This window comes from Gavialis gangeticus, unplaced genomic scaffold (assembly GCF_001723915.1).
Source record: "Gavialis gangeticus isolate Ggan-Ray unplaced genomic scaffold, GavGan_comp1, whole genome shotgun sequence".
NCBI classification, from domain to species: domain Eukaryota; kingdom Metazoa; phylum Chordata; order Crocodylia; family Gavialidae; genus Gavialis; species Gavialis gangeticus.
The window spans coordinates 158,002,808-158,017,571 of NW_017729025.1; the positions used below are offsets into that span (position 1 = coordinate 158,002,808).

The following is a 14,764-nucleotide window of genomic DNA, read 5'->3' on the forward strand; positions in this document are numbered from 1 at the left end:
AAAAACCCTAATTTAATGGGGGGGGGGGGATGAGAAGACATGCACAATAGTAGCATCGTTAGGTATACAAACACCTACACTGATTCACAAGAATTTTAGCAAGCTTTTGGCCACAATCACCCTTCTTCAGGCATAGACTGAAGAGACAGCAGAGACATCCTATGCCTGAAGAAGGGTGATTGCGCCCAAAAGCTTCCTAAGAACTTTTTTCTAACTACTTAGTTGGTCTAATGAAAGGTATCACTTCTACTCAAAGAACCTTGCCTGTATTGCCATGCTCCTTTCAGTAACATCTTCACTTTGTCCAAACTACTGAATACAAATGCCTTGCCTGATGTGTAAAACGCAGTTGACAGGACAACTAAACACCTATCCTACTAATTCTGGAAGTCAAATGAACTTCCTCTGATGCCCCCCACCCCAGATTTCTGCATTGTTAAAGGAGACCTAAATCAAAATTATTGCCAATTATTCGTTGTACAGTAAAAGCTGTGTTATCCCGCACTTTACCATCAGGAATGCTCTATAAACCGGCATCTGTCATAGATGGCAATACAAATCTTCCTTTATGTATCTGGAAAAATTCCGATAGCCATCCAGCACCTTGCCATGAGCTTTTCATAGATCTGTTGTTTACAGAAGCCTCAGGACGCTGCCGAGCAGTGTCGCTGGTGGCAGTCTCAATTGTAAACATCTGCTATCGCCATCCACCATTGTGACTGCATTGTGCTTGTACTGTATCATGACTTTATTGCTGAATATCTCGCTCATTCTGCAACTGTGGTTACCAATAGTCCACCAACAAGCGCAGGACAGAAGCAAAAGTGTGTTATGTTGCCAATAATTTGGTGAACCATAAGTACAACTCTCAGATAACCCGTATATTTGATTAACCGGCACCCCCCATGCCCCAGGGATGCCAGATAACAGAGATTTTACTGTATCTCGATCCAGCGAAGGCCTTTCTTCTGCAACATTAACAAAGCTTTTCCATTCAATTCCACCCACACTCTACTCTATCCACGCTCATTCTATCTAGAATACATACAAAAGCAATTGAATTCTTGTCTGCAAGTGTGATATGAATTCACGTTTATCCATTGTTAGTTTAGTTACCTCCATCCCTAAATCTTCAGACTAAGTCATTTATAGCTTTTATTATGAAACCACAAATGGCATATAAGTTGTACATAGAAGGAGATAAATTCATAATCTTGCATCAGCAAACGTAAAATAACAAGTAATCTCAGGAGATATAAGTCATGGAAACTGCGGACATGTTCCCCTGTTAAAGACAGACAATGATGCATAACTGCATCATACAGCATCCAGCTTATTTGAATTGTACGTATTGTATCCTGATTTCAAAACTGACAAGTATCCTCTTTTACTCCCTCAGAGAACTGGTATCCTGTATACTTGAATTACATATAGTACATGATACACAAACAGTTGTCAAAAGATCCAGGAACAACTTTTATTTATACATGCTATAAAGGCAAAATATTGCAGCTCTTCATCTAATCATATACAGCTGCAAGAAAAATCACTTCCTCCATACCTGGATATTAGCCTAGAAACTCAGGAGCTGGCAGACAGCAGTAAACAGGGCAATATGCATCACAAGTCCCCTGGTGAGGAAGGATCCATCCTTATTCCTTAGGGATAACTGAATTTGTTTATCTATTGGTGGTGATTCACCTACGGTTTGTAAACCGCAGAATCTCTGCACTGAGATGGCAATGAGTAACATTGAAAGGGGAACTATTACACTGAAGAAATGATGACGTCCTCAAAAACTGATCTTAAAAAAAAAAATATCATTCTCTTCATATTTTCAGTAAGAGACTTGGCACAAAAAAGTAAAAGTGTTCCAGTGAAATTAGCTAGTGACAAAATTAAGAGGTATCATTAATATAAAAGGAGGATCAAGATATCATACAGAAAAAAACTGGATAACACTGAGGAGTGGAATAACAAAAAGGAGATGAAATTCTGCAGTACAAAAATAAAGCCACACACTTGGAACCCATAAGAATTATTTCTTAGCTGGCAGCTCAGCTGGAAATAGAAGAACAATGACTAATATAACTTGGTCTATTACAGAATAACTATGAATTCTGATGTGATGCAACCATAAAACAAACAAACAAAAAACAGCCCAACCCCCTTTCCCTCCTCCCCACCAAAAATGTAATTCTAGGATATATCAGTAGTTATTTCCAAAAGAAACAGGGACACATTAATATAATTTTACACGGCACTGGTTACACCTTATCTGGAACACTGTGTGCAGTTCTGGTCAGCTGTGTTCAAGAAGAAATTAATTCAAATTGGAGGAGGTATAGACTAATACAACTATAATCAAGGGAATAAAGAGTATCATGTGTGAAGGCACTACAGGAGTTTGGCTGATTTAGCCTAGCAAAACAAAGGCTCAGAGGCTATGACTGGGGTAAATGCTAGGGATGGAAAATGCTGGCACCATAACACATGGGTATAAGCCGATCATAACCAAGGCTGAAAATAAAGTGTTAACTACTGAAACAGTGAGATTCTGGAACAGCCTCCCAATCAGTGTAGCAGGGACAACAAATCTAGCTATTTTAAAGAAGTACTTGATTAAATTATGTGGCACAGTTGCCTGTGATCGCAGAGGACTGCATCTAATGACCCAGTGGCCCCTTTCAGGCCTACAATCGTATTTAAATGCGGCCTATAAAATAGGAAGAGGTATATACCAGTAAGGTATTAGTTCTCTTGGGATTAAAAGTCATCTTCCCCAAGAATAGAAATCATGGAGTGGGATCAAAATGGATCCATTTTTCTATGTTTACTTCACCAATATAGTCTACCACATCTCTCAGTGTGCATTATGTATATTCAGAAGTCTAACTTTAAGACCTGCAATACAATGCTCCTACAAGAGACACCCAAATTGTCCTTCAAAAAGCCTTGGGGAAGCATCCTTCATTCATGCCTGAAAAGGGTCTATTTTTACAGTCCTTAGCACATGTTGACTTAAGCACAAGATTAGAATCAAACAAGTTTCATCCAGATTGCATAAACTGTCATGCTGTGCTATGTGTGCATGACGAGACGCGTGATTTTTGGGATGTGGAATAAAATTCATCAGATCCCAATTAGGCAACAGGCAGATGGGAAGCTTGGTCCCTGATGCTATGCTTCCCACAGAACCCTTTAGATTTGCTGGCACATGGGCTCCAGATACTCCAGCACCCAAAGCTCCTCCATCTTCAGCTGCCAGCACCATGGAGCTGGGAGGTGAACAAATGGGGACAGGCAAATGTGGAACATTTTTGTAGCTGGTTTCTTGTTTTATTGCATCATTAATTGTTTGAACATATGGCAGGGTTAAAACTATGACAGTGTTCAAAGGGCTGGGGCCCTGCAGGTGTTACACTTAAGATGCGATTAATGTGTTAATCTCATAAATATGAGATTAACACATTAATCGCATCTTAAGTGTAACACCTGCAGGGCCCCAGCCCTCTGTACACTGTACAAAATAGTCTTCTTTTGAATTCACACAAACTGGGGGGCAAACAGTTCATGCAAATAATGCATTAACACATTCAGCATATAACCGCTCTAACTTTTTAAATGTCACTTTGAGAAGGATCATACAGGTAAAGAAAATACTCAACATTAATGTAAAAACAATTCCAAATGAGAGCATATGTCCACTTTCATGCTACACAGTTCGCCACCTGTGTAAAACAAGCCTGTGCTGTGTTCCCTGATCCCTCCCTGATCTGTTGTATGCCATACACACTGCCCATGCCACTTGTGCCATGCAGGTCATGGGCTGGCCACCCCTGCTCTGAATGATTAAATACACAAGGAAGATTCCTTAAATATTCTGTTCATGGGCATCTGACCAGAATAAAAAATGATCAGTTCAATCTGGTAACTGCTCTGCTTCCAAAAGTCTGCATTTTTTAAATTTTAAATAAATGAAATTTTACATCTGTAGATACAAAACAACTGAAGCATCTCACAGACAGCTAGAACTTCAGCCCAAATACATCACTGAAATCCTTTAAATTCTTCATGAGCCAGGCAGGGTATCAGACACTGCCATCTAATCAGCACACTGGAAAGCTGGAACTCTGCTTAAGTTTATTGCAGTGCCTTCTGCATGTTGCTTCAATTGTCTGCTTGCAGGAGACTTTTTTTTTTAACCTGTTGCTTCTTAAAACAAATAAAGGTTTCCAACCTGAAAGGGTATGATAAAACTATAACAATGTTTAGAATAAAGTTGTCTTTGATTGCAACTATGTTACACAAAGTTATATAAATAACCTCTATTATAAACAATTACTAATGCCTAAAAATATCCAGCAGCAGAAGCAGGGACCTGTAAGTTTAATTATTCCTTAGGTACGCTTAACACAAGTTTTATTTTGTATTTTTAAAAACACTCAAAAAGTATGGTCATTGGGATAGAAGCCTTCAACAATCAAAGTTGATTTTAATATCATTTTTATTCTATCAAATTGTGCTACAGAGTCCGCATCATCATATGGGTTGTTTAGAATTCTAGCAATTAGGGACTTGTCCAGAATGAGAAACACAGTCAAATTACAAAACAGAAAGGGAATTTTAAATGAAAAGGGAGCTGTGGAGAAGTACAAGTATTTTTGTTGCTAATGAGGACTGCAGATTACAGAGAACAGAATAAATCCCTTGCTATTAAGTGACTTAAAGCACAGTACATAATATGCATGCAGTTTAGAGTAACTGTTACTGTCCCTATTTTAGCATGTCATTCTCAAAAAAGAAAAAAAGGGGAGTGTGTAGAAGTGACATCTGACAAGGACCTTCATTCTTATAAGCACAACCAGAAAGGTTGTGAAATCTCCATCACATGAAGTCTTTAAATGAGTTACACAAACACTTGGCTGAGAGGGTTTAGACAGGTACGATCCAGCCTTGAGCAAAGGTTTTGGACTAATGACCTCCTGAGGTCCTTTCTAGCCCTATTTTTCTATTTTTTTTTTTTAAATTTCTAAATGATAAATAAATGATGTAGTGTTGGAAATATCTATCGATTACAAAGGTGGTCTTTCAGTACTAAGAAGAAGCTATGGGATTAACATAACTGGATAGATGCCGTATTAATATTATGTACACTGCAGCTAAAGGAAGTAAAAAGTCAGCAATTTGCCAGACATTTGAAAAGTTTAAATGACTTAAATTACCTGGATGAGGTCTTGAAAATGGTCCATCTTTAGCTTGAGTGACTCCAAAACACAGGAAAACCAATATACTGGCAACAATACCTCTGAAAATAAAGTACAAAAACTCTCAGTATACATTTAGACTGTACCTCCCCTCCCCAAAGCCATGAAATAAGAATTTAACTGTGGTTCTTCTCAGGCCAAGGACATCATGTTTCCACCCATTAACCTCTAAATAACACCTACAAAACAATTTTTTTTTTTTTTTACAGTTTTATTGTAAGGAAACTAGTATTAAGCCCTATATTTAGGTTAACAGTGGCTATTATAAAAGATTCACGTGACTGAAGTTTTAACACCTTATTTGTGGGCAATGGTATCTGGAAAAAAAAAAAAAATCAGTTGAAAAAAAGCCAGGAAGTTATAAAAGAACTTTTGAGAATAAGTACACACAAAGTTCTGCCAGCAAAAAACTTTGGAGGGTAAACTAGGTCTCACCTGCTTAAGAAGAATTTTGTTGTAATCCTAAAAAACAAGTGAGGATATTTTAAGGACATGCCCATTCTGCTGCTAAACCAGCAGCAGACAATGCACTGGAAGTGTCTGGTTGCTGCTAAAGCAGCAATAAAGTGGATTTGGAGGAGGATAACTAGGTCAGGCTCCTGACAATCCCATGGACCCAACCTCAGCATCCCAATCCCAACTCTGGATAACAGCTTTCTCCTGCTGCTGGCACTGGCACTCCAGCAACCCCAGAACCAGATCATACAGCTCCACAGGCCAGACCCAGTCCATGTGCCATATGTTTGACACCCCTGCTTTACAGATTTTTTTAAAAAAATAGCAAATGTTACAACTTCAAAGCACTAAGTCTACACAACTAAATGATCATTGAAAACTTCCAATGTTCACTGAGTACAATCTGTACAGGAGGTTTCACCTCACTTTAGATCAATTCAATTCTTTAAAACATGACTATGCAAAAACTGGCACCTCTTTACTCAATGATAAATAAATAATAACAATTAAAAAAAACAGAGCACAGAAGACCTACTTTGTCCTGAAGAGCCAACACCTTTAGCAGTTACCACCTGTCCAGGATGGTATCTTTATTTGAAGTTAGGGAAAAGTAAATTCTCTAATCTGAATTAAATGAATGTCATTATCCACCAGCTTGCTACCTTACACCTCTCTATCCCAGGACATTCAGCAATCAGCATGCCATCAGTAACAGGCACTGCATAAACTCGCATTAAAAGATTTGTTACTAATCAGTGAGACTGAAGGAAAGAATTTACACCATTACAAAGCATAATCAACATCTAGCAAATATGTCCACTGCTGCCCCACTACTTTGTCAGTTTTAATTTCACCTGCTCACTTTAAGGACTTTAAGTAAAAATGCTATTACTTTATTCAGACCAGTCTAAAAACAACTGATCAAGTAGTTGTATGCTTAGGCTGAGGATTGTCTGTTAATTGCTACCACATGAATCAAGACTGGACCATTAATGAAGTTCAACTGTGCGCCAAATGAATATACAAGTTCCATATATACTATAAAGCCATATACAGTAGTATGTTAGTTTAGAATGCAATATTTTGCATTCGAGTTTTTAAATACAACTTTGATACTTTACTGTAATACAGTACTTGTTGGGGTATTTGCTTGAGAATCACTGTGATTCCATGATACAAGGCCTTAAAATACATTTCCCCCAGTACGTGGCCTATAAACAGGCTGGTTTTATTTGCGCAAAAGAATTGAGAGCGATTCTGCTCTTATTCAGACATCAGGTTTACACCAGCAACCTGTCTCCAAATAATGGAAGTGTCTGAAACTCTATAAATGTTTTTACCCACATGAGACATTAGCATGTACAAAGCAGTTACATTATTTACGTTTAAATATTTGACAAGAAGATCCCGCAAAAGTAGATGGAGCACTTGCAACCTGACTTGACTACTAGCAAAGTCTGATTTAAAGTTTAATAAGAAAATGGTTAAGTTAGAAGTTTTACAAATAAAAAAAATGATATCAACCAATATTAATATATGGGACCAATCACCTTTTACAGCCTGCAAGGTACTGACAAATGCTTCAGTGCAACAGATTTATGTTATGGGTGCACACTAGGGGCAGTCACTAAACTAAACTGTTGATATAGGGCAACGGTCAGCAACTGCCAGCATGTGTGCCAGAGTATGGCACATGAAGCCATTTTGCTCAGCACGCCAGAGCTGGCTCTGGGCAGGTCCCTGCCACCGGTCACAGATCCAGCGCTACTCACAGCAGGCAATAAGGAGGCTTCAAGCTCTGCTGCAAGCAGCTCAGGCTCCACAGCAGGTGGCAGGAGCCTGCCCAGAGCCTAGGCTGCTTGCAGTAGGTAGCCACAAGTCTACAAGTGGCTGCACCAGGATCTGGAGCCCCAGCCTGGCTCATTGCTGGTGGCAGCTGCACAGGTGCCTCACTCAAGGGGCCTGGTGGGGAAGGGCTGGGGCTAAGCTGCCACAACAAGGACTGGGCCCCTTGTGGTTTCCCCACCATCCGACCCTGGCACACCAACATCTTCCAAGTTGAGGTTGCAGGGGGGTTTTTGCCAACCCCTGATACAAGATATAACTTTCTTACCAAGCTCTCTAAAGACAAGACAAGCACTTACAATCTAGTAGGTCCCAAAGAATCCAATTATATTCTCTGTGTGTTAGAGTTATGCTCTTACATGGCACACACATTCCAACACTGCTTGACTGCAGATTTACATTTAAACTGACTCAGCACTTGGATCATGCCATGATGCAAGCTTCCTTGTTTACTATCATTCTGTTGGGCTCAGAACTAAGTATTCCAAGTGATTCCTTCATGTCAAAGGGATAACTGCTGTGGAGCCTTACAGTATAGACCTGCACATAAAAACTATTTTAATAGCAGATGGCAATAAAATCAGCTGTAGGGTTGATTACAATTTTCTTTTAAACTGCAGCTAGGTGCAAGAAAGTTATGCAACACCAAAAAAAATCCATGTGGCAGAGTCACTACTGTTCTTCCCCAGGTTCACATTTCTGTCTTAGATATCAGTATACTGTACAGCAGTGATTCTCAACCTATTTTGTACCAGGACCCATTTGTAAACATCAGTGGCCAGTCCCGACGCAATGCCCTTCACTTCTGACCCACTGCCCCCCACCTCCAGCCCCGCAGTGTGTAGGGCAGGGGATGGGTCTGTGAGGCTGGGGGGGGGGAGGGGGAGGACAAGCAGCCCCTTGCAGGCTGGAACTCTGTCAGCATGCAAGGGAAAAGCCACCGTTTCCCACATTTTTCTCCTTTAAATGAGAATCCATTTTGTTGATCTGTTTTTAAAGTTTGCTCGTGACCCTGCTGTACAATATGCTACACAGTGTAACAAGGCAGCCTGAACCTTCAGTGAATGTCCCGAGCTTGCACCCTCTTGCTATTGTCCTTCTGGTTTATCATGAAATGAAAGAAAGGCTCGATTAAGCTTCAGAGAGTTGGTTAAAAACAAAAAAAAACAAGCTACATAGTTAACTTAGAGACCAGCTAATTTATGTATTTTCTTGGATACTTGCAACAAAATACTGAAGTACAGTCATTAAAATAATTTTAGTGCTCAATGATGTTTAAGGAAAAAAAATATAAGAATACAAAATGGAATACAGCAACCACTTTACCAAGACTAACACAACACTGTTATTTAAAAGAGCCAATTCAGAGAGACAAAACAATGAGATGAGCCTGTGCACGTGGCTGCATGCCATCCTTTGTTCTCAGGTTTTAAACTCCACAGGCCTTGTGCCCTGTCCTCCGCCTGGGAGTACTGTTTTTTTTCAACTTTTCCTTCATTGCGTCGCCAGTGGTGCAATCTATCTGTGGTGTCAACAATTGTGAAACAGGAACACTGGCAGCTTGAATCTTACAGTCATGATTTTTAAAAATTATGAGTAGGTCTACATGACAGTGGTTAAAATAGCATCAGCTTGTGTACTATACAACACCTGTTTTTTGCCATCTCTGGAGCTGTGATTGAGGGATATAGTTCAAAGAAAACCACGGTAGAGAAAGACATCTGAGAATGGATGTCTATGACTTGAATCATGATTTGGCATCCCAATATATTATATTCAAGTTACTAAAAAGGCACACAACTGTTTTTAGATGCTTGGAAGATGGGATAGAAGAGGAGATAGAAAAAGGCTACTATATAGCTGCAAAGAGCCACCAGAGACTCGCATCCATTCATGTTCTAAAACTAACAATGTGGAAGGTGAAACAGCCACTCATTTAAACAATGAGTAATTTGTATGAAAGGCAAAAAATGGGCATGTAGTCCTTTACAATTCTGATCTGCCAATGGAGTAACTACTACAGAGTCAATGAAATCCTAACTTTGGGTGTATGTATTAGATGCTATGTGGAATGCCTTCAAAGCATTTCTTCCCTCTAAAGAAGGCAGGGCAGCATGGCACCTTAGAGACTACATGGTTCAGAAAACATACTGGGGTTGTTGGTTGTAGCTGTGTTGGTCTAAGGACATAGGTAGACAAGGTTATTTGAGTAAATGTGTTATCTTTTATTAGACCAACTAAATAGTTAGCAAAACTGTTCTTCGCAAGCTTTTAGATACAAACACCCTTCTTCAGGCACAAAACAACAGAATACTCTCCCTGTGTCTGAAGAAGGGTGTTTGTACCTGAAAGCTTGCAAAGAACAATTATTCCAATTATTCAGTTGGTCTAATAAAAGATATCAAACTTACCTGAAGAACCTTTTCAGAGAGGCATAAGTTTTTTTTAGATATATCCTTGTCCTATCTTGCCTCTATCATCCTCCATTATCAGCCCAAAGTACGACACTTGCCGGAAAAGATTAACCTGTTGTGCAGCTCACGCCAATCAAGCACCTTAATGATAAGATACGCTGTTTCAACAGAACAGACAGTCCTTCAGCTAACAAGATACAGGCATTTGAAAATGCTCATCAATGGGACCTAATCTATTAGCATGCACGACATGATCAGATTATAACATGGTGACCTTGTGCAGGGAGTCTAACAAAATGAAATTATATTTAAATTTTTCACATATAAATTTTGAAAGGTTTCACTTCTCTTTGTTGATGATCTTTGTGATTTCCAGAAAAGGACCCTGGCGTTCACTTGCCAGCACACATAGTAAAACTGTTAGGGCATACACTCAGCTATAGATGGCAAATAATCAGAGAAATGTATCAACTAGTGGACAGACTAGGTCGACCTCCTGTTCTCATTTGGGTTAATCATTGTTTTCTCATCAGAGTAATAAAGCAAACTCCAGCAACAGACACAAATGACTCAACAGACCAATCAGTTACTTTGGTGTCAACTCCCTCACAGAATTAGAGGTGCCAACCAACATAAAGTTATGTGAAAACAAGACACTAAAGTTTCAGTCACCATAAGCACTTGGAGCTACTTACTTGCATTCCTTGGTCAAAGAATTAAACTGATCAAAAGAGGATACTGACTAAACAGGGCAGTAGAAACCATGATTTTGTGTAGGGTTTATGCCTACTAGCTGCAATCATCTTCATTATCCTCCACAAAGATTTTCCCTGTACAGAGGACAGTTTTACTTTATCCTTGGAGCTGAATGTCTGCCAGAAGGACACTACAGCACAAACTGACAGTTACTACTTCAACCACTAGTATCCGGCTATTTAAAGTTACTGACACAGGTATTATATAGGTTCTCAAGCATGCTCCAAGTAGCCAGCAGGGAATGGAGGTCAACCTTCCTTACATGCTACATGGACAGCATATAACCTAGAAGCATTTTTTGCACAATCAAGCATTCAAAAGCTACATCAGGTTTCAGAATTCATGTTTACTTGTCTGAGGTATTGGGAATAGGATTCGGTTATGCAACTAATTCATTCCATCAGCTGTTTCACCCACAAAAAAACAGCAGCCAGAGTGGTCTGAGAGATTAGTCTTACACAGACTAATTGCTGGATGTTTCCCAGCATCTACCAGTATTGTTCTCCCAACAGTATGGAAAACAAGGGCTATGGAAGGCAAGAATGCTTACAGTTCCTGGAGTTAAGAGCTACACAGGCTTTTATAAACCACCATTACACCATCTGACTTCAAACAAATTTGATGGCACCACAATCTCACTCCCTCCTAGTACTTCAGCACCTTTGTATTTGAAACGTAATATTGCATCTCACAGTTCTTTATGCAGAATGCACTAAAATGTCTACAAATTCATTTGTGTTTGTGCACTCAAATTAAAAACTTGAAGATACATAAGTGCAATCTGGTCTGTTAAACCAAAATAGCAGTGATTAGTATGTCAGGATAGAAGTCCCCTGGCAACAAACTTACAGGCAGCATCAGCCAAAACGAGCCCTCAGGAGCACTCAAAAACATAACATTTCCCTCTTCTCTTAATTTGGAGAGGGAAAAACTCCCACCAATGCTGTTGAGAAGCGCCAGTTTGACAGCTGTGTACACAGAAGTCCACTACGAACCACAAGTACAAGCCACCTCTATAAGTCATATCACACCTGCTCAACTATTTTGAAGACATAACCACTGGAATTAAAGGCAGTTCAGTATCTCACACATGAAAACGCATGTGCATGCACACGGGCACACACCAGCACCTATACCTACATCCTCTCTCCGAACCTTCATGATAGATGCCATTAGAAAGCTCAGCATTAAAAGCACTCTAAGAAAACCTTCACTGGCCATTACTAACATGCCTATATTTGACCAAGTGATGCTGAGGTTGGTATATGAATACAGGTTTCCCTCACTTTATGCAGGTTCTGTATGTGCAAATTCGCTCTAATGAGATGACCTTTTTTATACCAAAGATTCATTATATGTGAGGTAAATTCACTCTTATATGATTGGTGTGGTGGAAGCCTGCAGTCAGCTACTTTGTGCAGTGCACTGTGGGAGCTACACGCACAAAAATATAGTCTCCTGTGTGGATCTGTGCTCCTTGCTCATTGTCTGTGACACGTTTCTGTAGTTGCCATCCCCATTATGGTAACATTCACCACCACCCTGTGCTTGTGTGTACTGTCTGCTGTTGGTGAGTACCAAAGCTGCCCTGTAAAAGCAGTAGAAATAGGTCTGGGGGGCAGTACAATGGACATCTTGGACTATAGCTCTGTGTGTTACATTGTAAAATGGGTTCCCTCTTTATGTGAATTGGACTTATGCTTCATTTTCCAGGAATGCATGTACAGCATAAAGCGAGGGAAACCTGTACCTACTTATCAGGGTCTCATCACTCAAGGAACATCTGTACCTCATCCTTTGCTTGCCCTAGGAAGGATGCCCGCCAAACACATCCTGATCATGTCTGTCAGAGCAGGAAATGTGGTGGTGAAGCCATTCCAGAAGCATTCCCAACAGCTACTCTCAATTAAGCCAGAGATAAGACACTCCTGGGTTTGGCACATACAAAGAGGAACAAGGCAAGCTGAAGGACACCCCCCTGAAATACACCAGGGACACAGTTTAGACATACCCTGAGCCTCCCTTCAATGCTAAACAATAACCGAGAATAATACAAGAAAAACCATATACACAAAAGAGTTTTTCAGGAGAGAAGACAGAATGCTATTCCTTGCTTGTAACTTTGCACATCTCCCTCCTAAATACTACTTATGGCTGTATTTCTGCTGTTTAATAAACCTCAAAATTTGGATCAGGCCCTTCCAAAGACTAGATACTTTCACAAAGCAAATTCCAAATTGCCAATTTATTCATTACCATCCTTCTCACTCCCCCAAACCCTCAACTCTAGTGAAGAAAAGAGGCCTAGTACATACATCAGGCTTCCCTTTAACACAAATATTCAGAAAGTCTGGGACAATGTAACCAGCTAATCTTGCTCAATACCCATTAGAGTAAAGCACAAGATAAAAATACTAGCAGGACAACAAGTATTCCCCTGTTAGTACAAGCAGGTTCATTCCTGCTGTTACTGCCTGGTTAAGATTCCAGCTGCAAATTGATTTGTTCCTGTTTTCACTAGAGCAAATACAGTTTGTTCCAGAAAGGCCCAGAAGTGCTTAGTTACCTAATAGGTACATTCTGGACAGCAAAGCAGGATAGTCTGATGCCACTGCAGCATAATCATAATCCAAGTTGACTGAATTTCAGAGAATTCCAATAATTAGGTTCTCGCATGGAAAATTATAAATTTGTTATAATTTTCCATGCACAGAAACTAATTACAGGAGGGTCATCTTAAATTTGTTCCCACAACAGTGGCAAGGGGCAAGAGACTAAACCTCTGCTCCTTCCTTCCCCTGCCTGCCCCCCAGGCACTCGCCCCCAACTTCAGCTCTGTACCACCAGTGGATGCATGCGTGCCTCAGAGCACACAGCGGGGGAGTGGCTGGGATTGCACTGCCTCAGGCCCCTCCCCTGTCATCCGCTCTGAGGCTCACATGCATCCACAGGTGGTACAGAGCTGATGCTGGGGCTCCAGAACAGCATTTCCCTGGCTCCTCGTGGCTACTGCAGCTGCATCAGAGCCACCTGGCCAAGGAGAGCCCAAGGCGAGAGCAGTGAGGCTGGGACTGTGCTGGCCCCACTCCCCTCCTCTCCCAGCCTGTTGTGCTGCCTCCTTCCCACTGCAGCACAGTTGCAGCCCTGGGGCAAGGCCACCCCCCCGCATCTCCCCAGGAGGACGCAGCTGGCTGATGGGTGGGCTCTAGGCCAGGGCCTCCATGGGCCATGCTGCAGCCCTGGGGCCACCTCCCCAGGGAAGCACAGGGGCTGTGGCATGCCCAGAGCTGTTTGTATGCGTGCACACGTGTGTCTGGTTCTGGATGTTTGTGTGTGCGCACATGTGTCTGTTCTGTGTGTGTTTGCATGTGTCTGGTTCTGTGTTTACACGTGTGGTTCTGTGTTCATGTGTGCGTGCAGGCACGTGTCTGGTTCTCTGTGTTTGAGGGTGTTTGTGTATGGTTCTCTCTATTCTCTCATTTTCCTTTTTCTTCCCTTTTTTTCTTTCTTTCCTTCCCTCTCTGTCTCTCTCCTTCTTGCTCCTCTTTTATCTTTCTCTTTTTTTCTCTTATCACAACCTGCTTAACACAACAACAAAGGTAGTATATGAAGTTTTATTTATTGTCACCAGATTTAGGATTTTTAGAAAACCTGGCATTTACTGTAAAAAAAAGAAGAAACATTTATATGATTAACTATATTAATATGCAGTGTGTCTTGCCATGTACCCCCTGCCCCATTTTCGATTTCTGGCATGCTGGCACTCCAGCACATTACAAGGTAGACATTGTGGATTTTTCGGCACTCTGGCCAAAAATGTTACTTATACCTGCAATATACAGTCAGGACGAGAGTTTTATTTACCGTTTTTATTTTTAAGTACTGAATAACGACAGCTACAGATTCCAAATACAGCCTGAATAATGAACAAACTCTTGAGTTCCTTAGTCAGGCAATTGCTCCTATAACATTATTTTACAGAGTAGCACCCTTAAGCAGTGCAGATTTTATGAAGTATAAAGAACA

General features: G+C 40.6%; 1 protein-coding gene across 1 annotated transcript in view; it reads right to left on the reverse strand.

Annotated features, from left to right (window-relative positions):
• PTDSS2 (phosphatidylserine synthase 2) overlaps positions 1 to 14,764 on the reverse strand; it is a gene marked incomplete at its 5' end in the record, with an annotated part of 86,734 nt that overhangs the window by 38,410 nt on the left and 33,560 nt on the right. The window contains one exon of the mRNA XM_019519991.1: positions 5,226 to 5,308. Within this exon, the coding sequence (XP_019375536.1) occupies positions 5,226 to 5,308 (83 nt within the window). The remainder of the gene's footprint in view (positions 1 to 5,225; positions 5,309 to 14,764) is intronic.